Source organism: Alosa alosa, chromosome 19 (genome assembly GCF_017589495.1).
Source record: "Alosa alosa isolate M-15738 ecotype Scorff River chromosome 19, AALO_Geno_1.1, whole genome shotgun sequence".
In the NCBI taxonomy this organism is placed as follows: Eukaryota; Metazoa; Chordata; class Actinopteri; order Clupeiformes; family Clupeidae; genus Alosa; species Alosa alosa.
This window is the reverse complement of record NC_063207.1, coordinates 25912491-25926078: the sequence shown is the minus strand read 5'-3', so window position 1 is coordinate 25926078 and position 13588 is coordinate 25912491. Positions and strand designations below refer to the sequence as shown.

At 43.5% G+C, this 13588-nt stretch overlaps 1 protein-coding gene across 7 annotated transcripts in view; it reads left to right on the top strand.

The window, feature by feature from the left end:
• Positions 1-13176, top strand: part of syt14a (synaptotagmin XIVa) — a 51586-nt gene extending 38410 nt beyond the window's left edge. For 2 of the 7 annotated variants that reach the window (XM_048228068.1, XM_048228064.1), the window contains exons 5-10: positions 2035-2306; positions 3644-4093; positions 4857-5043; positions 5941-6018; positions 7328-7396; positions 7947-13176. In XM_048228068.1, coding sequence (XP_048084025.1) covers positions 2035-2306; positions 3644-4093; positions 4857-5043; positions 5941-6018; positions 7328-7396; positions 7947-8260 — 1370 coding nt within the window. In that variant the 3' untranslated portion in view covers positions 8261-13176. Of the gene's footprint in view, positions 1-2034; positions 2307-3643; positions 4094-4856; positions 5044-5732; positions 6019-7327; positions 7397-7946 lie in introns of those variants that run through there. The other 5 variants (XM_048228065.1, XM_048228067.1, XM_048228066.1 and 2 more) reach the window with 5 other exon arrangements.
• Positions 13177-13588: the final 412 nt, after the last annotated feature.

The window sequence follows — 13588 nt, the reverse complement described above, 5'->3', positions numbered from 1 at the left end:
GTGGGTAAAAAGTGTGGTGTATCAAGTTGAGGCTGCACTTGTGCAAGCGCTGAGTTTGAGAGCATACTGCAAGGGCAGAATTCACCATCACCCCTCCTGTGCTGACTTTGAACTCCACAATCTCAGGTCAAGGACAACACGAATCACTATTGTAAATCATGGACTAAAACATATAAACCTATTCAAGGAGGTAGGTTTTGAATGTCTTGTCACAGAACTGGAGTGTTTTGAATGAATCCTTTTATGGCAGGGCCAAGGTGGTGAATGCTGTGCAGTTCTTCAAGTTGTTGCTACTCATGCTATTGTACCCTCAGTGTGGAGGCCTCGAAAGAGCGGACATTAAGAACAACGTCTCGCTCTGTATAAAAACAGAGTATTGCTGTCGCTGGGGCTTTTTATTGCCAGTGCTCTGTGAGCCATTGAGGCCGGCCCTGTTTATGAGTGCTGGTCTGAATCCCAGTGGGGTTGTGCTAATGGGGATCAGACGATAATCGTGGGGATGAGGTCACCTAATGTGCCTCCCGTCCTGATCGGCAGCAGATTCCTGTGGCCACCGCCACATTCCACTGTTCCCTTGCAGCATATGTGTGTGTGTGTGTGTGTGTGTGTGCGTGTGTGTGTGTGTGTGTGTGTGTGTGTGTGCGTGCGTGTGTGCGTGTGACACTCCACCACCCGTGCTTAATGCAGTTCGCATGTGTACTCGCTGATGCCAGGAGGCGTGTTGGGTCATCTCTCCGACATGGCGGAGCATTGTTGATGGGGAGAATTGTGGATGGGAACGACCATCCAAACTGGTGGTATTTAGGCCAGAGCCATATGAAAATGACTGCACTTACACTTGAAAGTCTATTTTGGGAGCTTATTTAAGGACTATCTTTAGTGATGGCTAGGGGGCAGCTGAATCATTTAGAGGGGGGGATACTGAAAAAATCATATAAGGATGGTTTAAATGTACACTAGTTAATTTTTTACAGCTCGTATCACTGATGTTTTATTTAAGCAGGTCGAGCTCCATGTTTGAATGAGAGTCCTAACATGAACTTTTAGGAGTACCATTGTGAGAGTGGTTGCCTTATTTAGTCTCTCACAAAAAAGAATCCATTGAGACTGAGAAAATTGTCTTTCTCTTGAGTTTTGCTTCGGTTTCAATACATTATCACTCCTGACAAATGAGACATTTTGCCATCAAATTGTCCAGAAGAATCGCTGCACTAGATTTATTGTCAAATAAATTGGTTCAAAATTGAGACTTGTTGACAAAACAAGCCGTATACTCAAGGGTACAGAAACGGTGCAGACCGAACAGACTGCATGCTTTGTGTGTATTTGTGAGATCTACGCGAGTTACGTCAGTTAGAGAGTGACAGTAAGGGTCATTACAGACAATAACTCAGAGTGGTTGACACAACAGCATGCTTTGACAGCCTCTTGGGTCACAGTAGCCTTATTACGTATGACACAGTAAGGCATGGTAGTCAAGGATTTCTATTCGTATTTCAGCCTTTGTGATTAATTTCAGGCTTCCCATACGCAGTAGCTTTTCTCAGTCCTCACTGACTTCAGAGTAGCACTTGTGGTGGATCTGCTGGATTGTCACCACGTGAAATATTGTCCTTGTGATCTGTGTGTGCAGCACATAGCATTACTCATGGTACATTATTGAATATCACACCAATATGTTATCCCTGTCTCTTGGGGTCAGACAGGTATTGGACTTTGTTTTTTATGACGCCACATGTCTGGTGGCAAATGAAATCAGGATCAGGATGAAATCCATTACTGACAAGGCTATACCCATGGGCTTACAAGAGCTGTATCCTATTTTCAAATTTAATAACCACACCTTCTTTGAAGTATACTATCACAAGGTGTTGGATTGCTTTAGAAGTTTTAAACTAAAGCCCACCTGCCAAATTCTGATACAGGGCTTTTATGACTACTCATCACACAGTCACCATTATACATTTAACCCATGGTGCTGTACACTTTCTCCAATGAGATACTAATCTCTCTCCTCCCCGTTTGTCCTCACAGCAAACTGCATCCAGCGGATGAGACGCACGCCTCCACTGGACGAGCTCCAGCCGCCGCCCTATCAGGACGAGGACGGCTCGCCGCGCATGTCCTGCACGCCCTCCGACCTGGGCGACACCAAGTGCGAGCTGTCCCACGGCAGCGACAGCCCGCGCCACTCCTACGGCAAGTGCCCAAGCGAGGGTAGTGGCGCTCAGGAGACGGAGAGCTACCTCAACAAGGGCTACGAGGAAGACGTGCCCAGCGATAGCACGGCCGTGCTCAGCCCCGAGGTGAGGCCGCAAGAACCAGCTACGCCCCAGATGAGCTGGCACAAACGCACATCTTCATCAATTATATCATTAAGGGGTGGTATTGTTTTGCATATAAGGATCATATAGCATTAACTATGAGAGTCCTGATATGATCACATATGCGTATACCATACTGATTAACTTAATGATGCATGCAGGTCTTGACTCTGACATCATGAGTCATGTCTCTTCTAATACGTACTGTGTTTCAGTCAACAGATATTGGCATGCATTGCTCCATTTATAGTTTATCAGAAAGAATTACATACTGCTGCACTTGTCTGATACAAGATATAATCAGTATTGAATAGCTGCCATATTGGTCAAGGGCACGGTACAGCTGTGGCCGCTGCAAGTGAGATCCTTTCGTGCCACGGCACCAGGACTTTGTGTGTTTCCCTTTTTATGCATGTCTCTGAACATGTTTCATGTCAACGAGTTCACTTTGATTAAATAATTCAGTGTTTTGCTGCATTCACTAACCTGCTACATTATGGATTAGTACTCTCTGGCAGCTTCAGTAGTCATCACAGCACAGAAGGTTAAGCAGCTTTCCTCAAGTCCTCCTTACAGCCACACAACTGAGGGCTTCTCATGTGTAACGAGCAGTGAGTGGAAATGATAGGAAATCATGTTTCACTACACAAATATGTGCACGGCAAAGGAATTTAGGAATTTAGCTTGACCCTTGTTGATTCATTTTCATCATATTTTGTCACTGTGTGTTGTAAAAAGGTAAACCACTGTTGTTTTATTCCATTCTGGAACATCATCATTGTGATTGTAAGCAATGCCAAACGAGTGCAAGTAAATGCAGGGAGGCTGTGTGCATCAAGTTCATTGTGGCAGAAACCATGGTAACCGTGCTCAAACAGGCGAAAATGCCATTAAAATCAGAGAGGGAAAGTTTATTTATGCAGCATATTGCACTGTAGCTGGGTGATATTTTCCCTGTTTCTTTCTCCCTTTTCTCTGGTGCCACCACCAAGAGTACATTAGTCTCCTGTTGCTTGGTAAAGGAGCCACAGGAGTGGCATAAAAAGTTATTAAAAAGACATTTCACTGTATAACCATATGGTCACGAGCTTTAAAAATGTCAAGCTCTGTAATGCAACTGTAATGTGCGGTGGCAATTTTACCCATTTTATGTGCGCGTGTGTGTGTGTGTGTGCAATAGTGCAAGGAGGGACAGAAGAGAAAAACAGTTGAGGTCCTATTTGTGTTAGCGTGTTCCAACTGGGACACCAGGGGAATGCTGTGATACGCATGCTTAACCCAATGCCCACCCCCCTAACTAGAGCAAATCTGACCCTCAGGACATGTCAGCTCGTGGGTCAGCTGCCCAGCTCCCAAAAGGCTATGAACCGGACCCGGTGGCCCAGTACGGCACCCTGGATGTGGTGTTCAACTATGACTCAGGGGACCAGCGGCTCGCAGTGACCGTCATGTCCGTCACCGACATCCCTCCCCTCAAGCGCACGGGCAACATCTCCTGGCAGGTGCACCTGGTGCTGCTGCCCACCAAGAAGCAGCGGGCCAAGACGGGCATCCAGAAGGGGCCGTGCCCGGTGTTCACTGAGACGTTCCGCTTCAGCCATGTCGAGACGGAGATGATCGGCAACTACGCCGTGCGTTTCCGCCTGTACAGCATCCGCCGCATGAAGAAGGAGAAGGTGCTGGGCGAGAAGGTGTTCTACCTCACCAAACTCCACCTGCAGGGCAAGATGTCCGTGCCTGTCATACTGGATCCCTGTCCCACTATACCAGTGAGTTACAATCCCATGAGATCCCAGGAGAAAACAGATTTCAAACACATCATCTCACTGAAAGGCAATTCTGGCAACTTTATTATGCCTGTAAAACTTTGATTATAAGGAGGATAAGAAGGATACTTTTAGTCCCTTTTACCTAGTTCTTTAGAACTATGCAATTCTACCAATGTTTTAAAGGAGAAATCCAGCGATTTGAGGTCCCAATCAATCACTTATACTGACAGATTGTTTATGTTTATGTTTTCTCTAGCCTGTCACAAATAGGCCAGAAGCCTTTGTGATAAATACTTAAAGGGACACCAGGCAAGCCTGATGCTTTTTCTCTACGAAACTCCCCCTCGCTCGGTCTGAAGCTCTTTTCCTTTTCTTTTATGCTTCCGTCAAAGGGTTTTTTCGCTGCTCTGCCATTATACACATGTTTGCAACAATCGCTAAGCGTTTAGTTAGCCTCCCTCTGTGCTGTGGATGCAGGATGGAAACTGAAACTGCTTCGGTCGGCGGGTAGGATACACTGAACTTGCAAGCGGGATATTCTTCCTACAGGCAGTAGGGGCGGGCGAGAGAGTCTTCATTCGCCCTGTAATGAGTCATTTAACCATAAACCGACTTACGAAGATGATTAATTAACACGAAAACGTTGCCTGGTGTCCCTTTAAATGAATTCTCAAGCGGAGGTCTGTTAAATATTGAAAATTAAACCACTGATGATGACCTACATATGCTGCCTGTGTGTTTGCCTCCTGTGTTTGGTTTCCAGGGCAGCGAGTCCCAGGTCAGCATCTCCGAGATGTCCAGCGAGAGTGCATCTTCATTCCAGTCGGCGGGCCAGGGCTCCTCGCCAGAGATCCTGGTGGGTCTCGTTTACAATGCCACCACTGGCCGTCTTTCCGTGGAGATCATCAAAGGCAGCCACTTCAAGAATCTGGCTGCCAACAAGCCACCCAGTAAGTACGCTAAAGCAGTTTCTTGTCAGTTCCGACTCACAGCTGTGCAAGCTGTTCCTTCATTGTAGTTAGATAACTTTCAGTCTAGTTTAGTCTAGTTTGACAGCTCCACTAAAACTCTACATTTTGATTAATGTCAACTCAACTAAGATTTAAAAAAAAAAAGATTGGGTAAGAGGTGGAAGTATTTCCACCCCACTGTTAAACAGTTTTGTGGACTATTTGGCACCAAATATACTGCATGTGATGAGGTCATCACAGAAGTCTATGATTCGGGTGAAAATTACATGACTGCAACATGTAATCATCTTGAATAATGGTGGATGGATAGTGGATGGAACTAAGTGGATGTTAACAGTCAGAACCAACATCTGAACCCTAACATTAAGATATAAAATTCCATTACGTGAGCAAGCACATCCATTCAAGTGGCTCTTGCTTATTCATATTGATATAAATAACCATGTCATGGTTACTGTTTGGTCCGCCATGTGGTGTTTTCACGTGGTGTGCTACAGACACAATATTGAATGTGCATGATGAGACTTGACTTCTGAGCCACTGTGTCATTCAGGCAAGTGCTGTACAGACTGAGATCATTACATCCTATTAAAACACAACCAACATGCTGCAAACTTTCCCCTCTGTTTTTACCCACAATCACCTCTGCTGCCCTGCCTTGTGAGGAGAAAGAACATACTTGAGAGCTTCAAGAAGTCATCTTGACAAAAAACGCACTCTGAAGCCTTGTGTGATGTCATTGACCTGGTTTCTCTCTCCTTGTTGCTGTTCTTTGTTTTGTCCCCTCTGATTGTTTTGTCTGGCTGTCTGCTCTGATATTCTTCCCTGAACTTTTCACCCTGTTACTGACATCTTGGTCCATTGTTTCTCTTACTGCTTCCCAACCCTTGTTGTCAGATGGACTATTCTGTTGTCTAAAGCACTTGATAGGTGGACAGGTTTATATTATTAGAGGTGAGTCTCTCAGCTCTGCAGATCAAGTGTGTCTGCTGGCTACTATCCAAACTATCAATGTTGGACACTTATCACACACACACACTCTCTCTCTCTCTCTTCTATCTATCTCTCTTTCTCTCTCTCTCTCTCTCACTGTGTTTCTGTTATCATCTCTTCCTGTCATTATTCACACTGTCAGTGGGAGTAGATTGGTAAAGTTTCCCTCATGGATGGTTATGTTAGCGATAGCCCTTAGAGTGGCTAAGTAGATAATAGCCGGAGGGCTTTTTCCCAAATAGGCCATCCATGAGTAAAGCTTTCCACTTGTTTCTGTGTGCTACCGTGTATGCTATACTGTGTATGCACATTAGTGTGTGCCATATCAGTGTGTTACCACTGCATTTCCCACACGCCTTGCCTCCTTGTAGACCCCTCGCTGCTTTGCATTTTTGATGTTGCCTGGGAAATGTGGGGAAATCGCTTGTCTTTGTGTAGCATGTGTCATTTGTTTTGGTTCAGTTCAGTAGACTAGCCAGTCTGCACTAGTTTGCAAAGTGTGCTGGCTAGTTACAGGACGTGGCTTATTTCCTTGTGTTGTGGATACCAGGGGGTCACTGTGTCTGGTGATGTAATCTCAGCGCTTTTAGAATTTGATTTATATCGAAATTTATATTATACTATAAAAGTGTTGCGTGGTCAGTGTTTTCTGTTTGACTGTCGGAGCTACTGGTATGTAATAAAACATGATGATAAAAACAAAACAAGGTATGCACATAAAATATGTGGCTCTGAATTCTTTCTGTCAATATATTTGCAGTTTTACAATTTAAAAAAAGAAAAAATCCTAATATATATGTATGCACAACAATCCAGTAGATAATTAGAGTTAATTTCTCATCATGTCAGTAACTGATGTTGCCGTCAGATGTGTGACGACATAACTGAGGCAGGAAACAAGAACTGGCTTTCAGCATCCTTCTGGCCCCATCTGCATTCAGCCTGCCACTCTTGCATGCTCATTAATTGGCACTCTCAACTCTGGTTTATTCAAAAACAATGGCGGAGGAAGAGTTCTACTACCGCCGGCCACTTTAGGCACTGACAGCGCCACTGTCAGTTTTTATTCACTGGCGAGTGAATGAAAATCAAGCGTGTTTCAGCTGGTCTCTTTATGTGAGAGAGGAGAGTGAAACGAGACTTTATTCAAGGCATGCAGATACGCCTCTGAAAGCATCTGGCTCTCAACACTATGAAAGCCCCTTGACATATCCCTGACACACTCTGACATTTTGAAAATAGACTGCATTATCATAAAATACATTTGTAGGCCCAGACGAAAACAAAAAGGAGTCACGGCGATGGATTGCGCATTCACTGAGGCGTTGGAGAATGCAAGGTAGTTTCCTGCCATTTGAGCTGAGTTACAGCGTCTGGTCAGAGAGTGTTTGTTGGAGTGAATGAAAATGAAAAGACTGAAGAGAGACAGATATGCTGAACGTTTTCATGCAGATGTGATATTTCAATCTCAATTTATTATGATGAATAAGAAATTAATTAAACTACATTGTACACCAACCAGGCATTTTGCACACGATTTAAAATACAATTTACACAAATGTCTGATAGTCAAACATGTCAAAAACGTAAATGTCAATTAATTTATTGATATACATGATATTTTTTCAGTACAATAGTGATTTCTAAGGAATATGTGCATATCTTGTGGACAAACATAAGCACTAAACTCAGTGAGGTTTTCCTATCACCAATCTTGGTGATCATATTTTTTCCAAGAGATAAAGTTACAATACACTTTACCATAATTTTCCAAACCTCTATAGCAATCTAACCTCAGATTATGTAGGTGTTGGATTTAGCCAGTGAAGCTCTCTTTGACTTTCATTTAATGGACTTCTTTCTTACCTCCCTCACTTGCCCTCTCCCAGACACGTTCGTCAAATTGACCTTGCTGAACTCCATGGGCCAGGAGATGTCCAAGTGCAAGACGTCCATCTGCCGTGGGCAGCCCAACCCCACCTACAAGGAGACGTTTGTCTTCCAAGTGGCCCTCTTCCAGCTCTCGGACGTCACGCTCATCCTGTCCGTGTACAACAAGCGCAGCATCAAGCGCAAGGAGATGATCGGCTGGATCTCTCTGGGACTCAACAGCTCCGGCGAGGAAGAGCTCACGCACTGGACACAGATGAAGGAGTCCAAAGGGCAGCAGGTCTGTCACTGGCACAGTCTGTTGGAGTCGTAGGGGAAAGACAAACAGAGGGACGGACGGACGGTTGTAAGTATGAAGGATACAAGTGATGCAGACCAACCCGGCCAAGCCTCAGAGCTGCCCAGGGACAGACAGAGCTGTCCCACCGTGCATTCTGGGATATGAGGTCAAGCTCAGGCTTCTAAAAGGGTTCTGAGAGGCAAACTGAGAGTTTGAGTTTCATTCGTTAAATGTATACTTTTGTTGTTGTTGTTGAACTGAATTTGAACCAATGTTATATGGATGGCGTACTCCCTGCCAAGGTATCAGGTTTTTCGAGAAAGTGTGCTTTTTTTGTCCTAGTACTGTACTGAGTATGTGCTGATATAGCTGGGGCCTGAGAGCTTTGTCACTGGTGTGGCATCCTTCAGACTGCACCGTGTTGCAAAAGATGGCAGCTTGAGCTCCTGATGATGAGTCATTTCAAGTCCATGGGATTAGCAGCAGCCAGTTGTTTGAGTTTGCTCTCGAGTCTTGAGTCGCAGGCAGGGGACAGGTGTTGGGACGTACCCAGCATGCTTTAGTCTGTGCAAATAAGATCCCAGCCCAGTGGGAACTCCAAGTCACTCTCTCCGCATGGAGCCCAGTCAAAGAATTTTATCAAATCTAAACAAGGACAGACTTGCATCATATTTGCACTTGTCAGTGTACAGAGAGTTCTTGCCTGTCCTTCATGACACCAACCTCTCTTTATTCCACCAGCAGTGCTCCCAGTTTCTAAAATCAATTTTTAACTGAACAGCAGGCAAGAAAGCCACATGTTCATTTTAAACATAGGCACATAATTGTAGTACTTTTTCTAAACAATATGGCTAATTGTTCCAATAATTCTTAATCCTGAAATTAAGAAGAACCTATCTTTAATTACATGTAAGACACTCAAAACAACTGTAATGTAATTAGATTTTTGACATGTGTTGCTCTGTCATTTGAAAAAGATGAGATGAAAAAATATACGTATGTACATGACATGGAAAATGCAAGTAAATGATTGAAGACAACTGACAAAGCTACATCAGTACAAAGCTGAGTTATCCACTTTAAACATTGGTAATAAAGCCAGACCAATGTTCTCACCAGCGTTTGAAACAGGTCTAAGACTTGTAAAAGGCTATTTTTGTGATGATTGCAGAGGACTCTGTGACCACACAATGATTTGTGGGGATTTTTGTGGTGCAGGATGACTCACAGAAACTCCAACTCCTGGCCAATCAAATTATGTTTGAAGTTTAAAGCAGGACACATCCATTTTCCATTGTGTCCCTCCAAAAGGCGTCCTCTACCCGAGAAAGAACGCCTGATTTCCCTTGGAGAGGCTGTATTTTCTGAAAGGGACACTTATAAATGACATCAGTTACGTTCTCCCACTATAGTTGGTTTGTCTGCTCATCCTCAGTGTTGTGTGCCACGGTGGCACACCTAGAATGTTCTCTGCATGCCTTACACTTTCATTTTTCACACCGCACACATCTATTTTAAGCACGGCTGCCATCCCCTTGTGTGTGCAGTCCAGAGTGTGTGTGTTTTTTTCCCTTTCTTCAAGGTCAGACCTGCATGTCCTCACCCACTCTTTAGCACATCTCCGTGTGCAGGTGGAACAGTCACAAGCAGAAAAAAAGAAAACAAACAAAAGGGGGAAAAAACATAAACAAAACATGTTTGACATATGTCTCTAGTGCCCAATGCTAGAGTCTGCATTTATGAATGAGAGGCAAGACACTAAACAGTGTGTGAACCTTGGAGTGAGTCCAGCGATTTTTAGTGGAGCCTTGCTCATTTCTGGTCTGGCCTAAATGGTGAAAACAGACGCTATCATTTTATAGGAGCTAGAGCCTATTTTGTGTAGTTAGGTTTCAGCTACAGTGCTGGTGTGATGTGATGGTGAATAACTGCTGCAAATGCAATGTTATGTAATTAGTAACTTGACATGTTCTGCCATAAAGCCCACATAGTTCTCTCTGAGAAGCTGGCACATCTACCATTTTGGCGTGTCTCATGAACTTGACCCCAAGACTGTTACAAATCAGATTTGAGTGATTCGCTCCTCTTTAATTGTTGCATGAAGTTTAAAGGTTTGTTTTCTTAGTCAGCGTTACATTGTGTCCCGAAAACAAGAAATAATTTCACAGCCATTCTCTCATAATCTAACCTTTTTTGAATAGAAAAAAACTATTAACCTTCAAACTAGCCACAGCAGTTGTTCCCTCAGAGAGCTCTGAGCAGCATCAGGGGAACAATGACACATCAGATCGCTACACGACACCACAGACGTCATACAGCCACTCATAATGCCAATGATTATGCTTGCTGTTGTGCTAAAACATGCTTGGATATATGAAGGCATTATAACATGATTTCAAGTACCAATCTGACATATATAAAGCATGACTAGATGAATGCTTGCTTTGACTTACAGCTGATAACAACCTTTGTTATGACAATGGCGGCTGCAAGTGGGGATGATGGCATGCCCATCATTTTGTAGTCCTATTATACCTAAAACCTTGGAAGCTGTCACAGAATTATAAAAGAAATGTAATAGGAACCGTCTGAATATAATGAGAAATGTTGTGGTGGGCTTGTGTCAGAAGATGTCAAGCAGGGTGTCAGTCCCCCTGAGCTGTGCAGCCCAGGGACAATATTAGTGACAGGTGAACTAAAAGTGGCCTGCTTGCTGGTGGTTGCTTTTCTAATCTGTCATGTGTCATGATCTCTGTGTGATCTTACAACTTAAATGGTTCTATTGATTCTTTTTGAACAAAAGTTAACTTCTCACTTATCTATTGTTACATACTGTATACGCTTATATAGATTTTTCCTATCTATTTTTGTATTAATAATGGGATTAAGGAACAGTTTCTCGTTGCAAAGCTCTGTGAGCGGTATGGTTTTGTAGACCTCAGTTCAGTCTGTTCTCTTTTTCGTACTTGTCTTTCTCAGTTATGTAATTGATTAAAAAAACATTGTGGTATAAAAACACAAAAACGATAAGCCACAAGGTACTAGGAAATTGACCCAAAACATGAAATATGGGCTAGACCAATTTAAATATATGGGAGGTGTTGTGACTATGTGTGCTGTTGTTCTTAGGCTGTGCTGATGTCAGCATCTGTTATGGTAATAATGCGCGTCTAGTGTTCTCTCTTGGACAAAAAGAAAGTTAAAAAGGGAAAAACTACATTATATGGAGTCAGCCTTTTGAACTGGTATCTTTTGTGACTGCAAAAAAAGAAGCACATCCCTACAGCACAGTACAGTGAAATGCACCTTGTGAAAGAAAGTCAGCTAGAGTATGCAAACATTGCCCTAACGAGAGAAATAGAATCCCCCCTCCCCCTCCCCTGCCCCGTCTCTCTATCTATCTCCCCACTCTCCTTCTTCCTGTCTTCTCTCTATATTTCTCTGCCCCCCCTCTCTCTCTGGGGGCTCAGGGAGTTCTGTGTGCAGAGGCGTCAGAGTTTGCAAGGCTGCGTGGGAATCTGTTGCTGTGAGGAGTTAGTGCCAAGTCTGGGTGTGATCAAAGCCAAGCCCTTCACTACAGGATTACGGCTTCTCTCATACTGCTCTCAATCAAGCAGGAGGGGAGAGGAGCAAAGTGTTAAATAGCCATCAGCCTTTAGCCTCCTCCACATGGTCTGCTCAACCCCTAACATGTCCCCTCAGAATTGTGCATGGAGAATGGGGTGTCAGTACCTCACCCCATGTACGCTATTGACAACGAATGTCTCTAGGCACTTTTACGAGCTCCTACTATCTACAGTTAACAGAGTTAAAACACGGCTTTTAAATAGGCTGAGCCACTTGATACTGTCATGGTGGATGTAAAAATGTATGTATCTCCACAACCTTTAAGCACAGCAGCATTCACTATGTTGCCATCCCTTTCACAAATCCAGAGCATAATCAGGCTGTTACACGAGACTGACATGCCAGACAAGGTTGTTGAGAGTCGAGAGTGTTCTGCGTGAGTAATTGCTGGGTTTAGCTGGCCATTTGCGCCCCCCTTTACAGATTTTTCTGCCACCACCGAACAGGGCCAGCGTTGCTTTGTGAGAAATGTCATTCGGAGTTCTCTGCTGGTAGCTTTTAAATCATTCCTGTCAAACTGACACAAGTCAAAAGACCTGCTACTGGATAAGGGTTTTGCGATAGACGTGAACTTGCTGCCAAGTGCTGAGGAGTGTGGCGGAGTGTGGCCCCACTGCTCAACGAGGCCAGGCTCATTAACACCAGCACAGGCAGAGGACCCCCGAGTCACCTCCCGAGTTCAATCTCTGTTTTAGCCTAGCCCACTACTGAAGCTAAGACGAGCGGAGTCCTTTAATTCACAACACGTTTTTGTTACCAAAGAGAGGCCACTGACTCATCTGTAAGTGCCTGGGTGAAGAACAACAGGAATTTACCAACACCAGCATTACACCAGAAATATGTTAGGAAGCCCAGGGTTGCTCTTTCAGACAGCACAATACTCACTACTCACCATAACACTTTCAAAGACAAAAATCTCTCTATATACATATATATATACAGTATAAATATCCTTTCACAAGGTGTGTTCCCACTACTATTTTTCAACATGTGCAACATTTTTTATGTATCTGTTATATGCACTGCTTAATTGGTCAGCCTCATTTTGGTTGCTTATTGCTTATTGTTATGTATATTGATTTATATACTGTATGTCCTTATATTTTCCTTTGAACAAATTGCCTCTACCCACCGATTTGGTCGGTGCCTTACGTTTTTCTCAGAAGCGTTCCTATGAAGTGATGTTGTCACCTCATTGTATGTAACTGTACTGTACCTCTGTATTTCTATTTCATTTGTAACGATGTCTTATGTGATAATTTATGAGAGAAAAAAGAGATTTGTATGTAATATCATTGTTTTAAAAAGAAAAAATGCTTGAATCCCTGGTCTGTGTGTTTGTCCATAAAACTTTTTTTCAAAGGTACTTCCTCATAGAACTGATGCATTTGTTATAGTTTCTATTAAGATGTGTGAGTTCCACCAAACGAGACAGTGGTAGACTTTTTCTTCTGTATGTTTCCATAACCAACAATACCATACTATTTATGCAACATACTGTATAATCTATGCACACATGGCATTATACAATTGCAGACCAACCTAGTATAGCCTCAGACATGAATTGTATATTCTCTTTACCTCAGTGGCTCTACACAGACTCTTGTACAGCTATAAATACACATGTGAAAAATATGTGCCAGAACACGGTGCAAATGAGGAGCCAGGCGCGGCTGCCCACACGCACACATTTAACCAACCCACACTTAAGGTCAAGACTTTTAAATGGGCTTG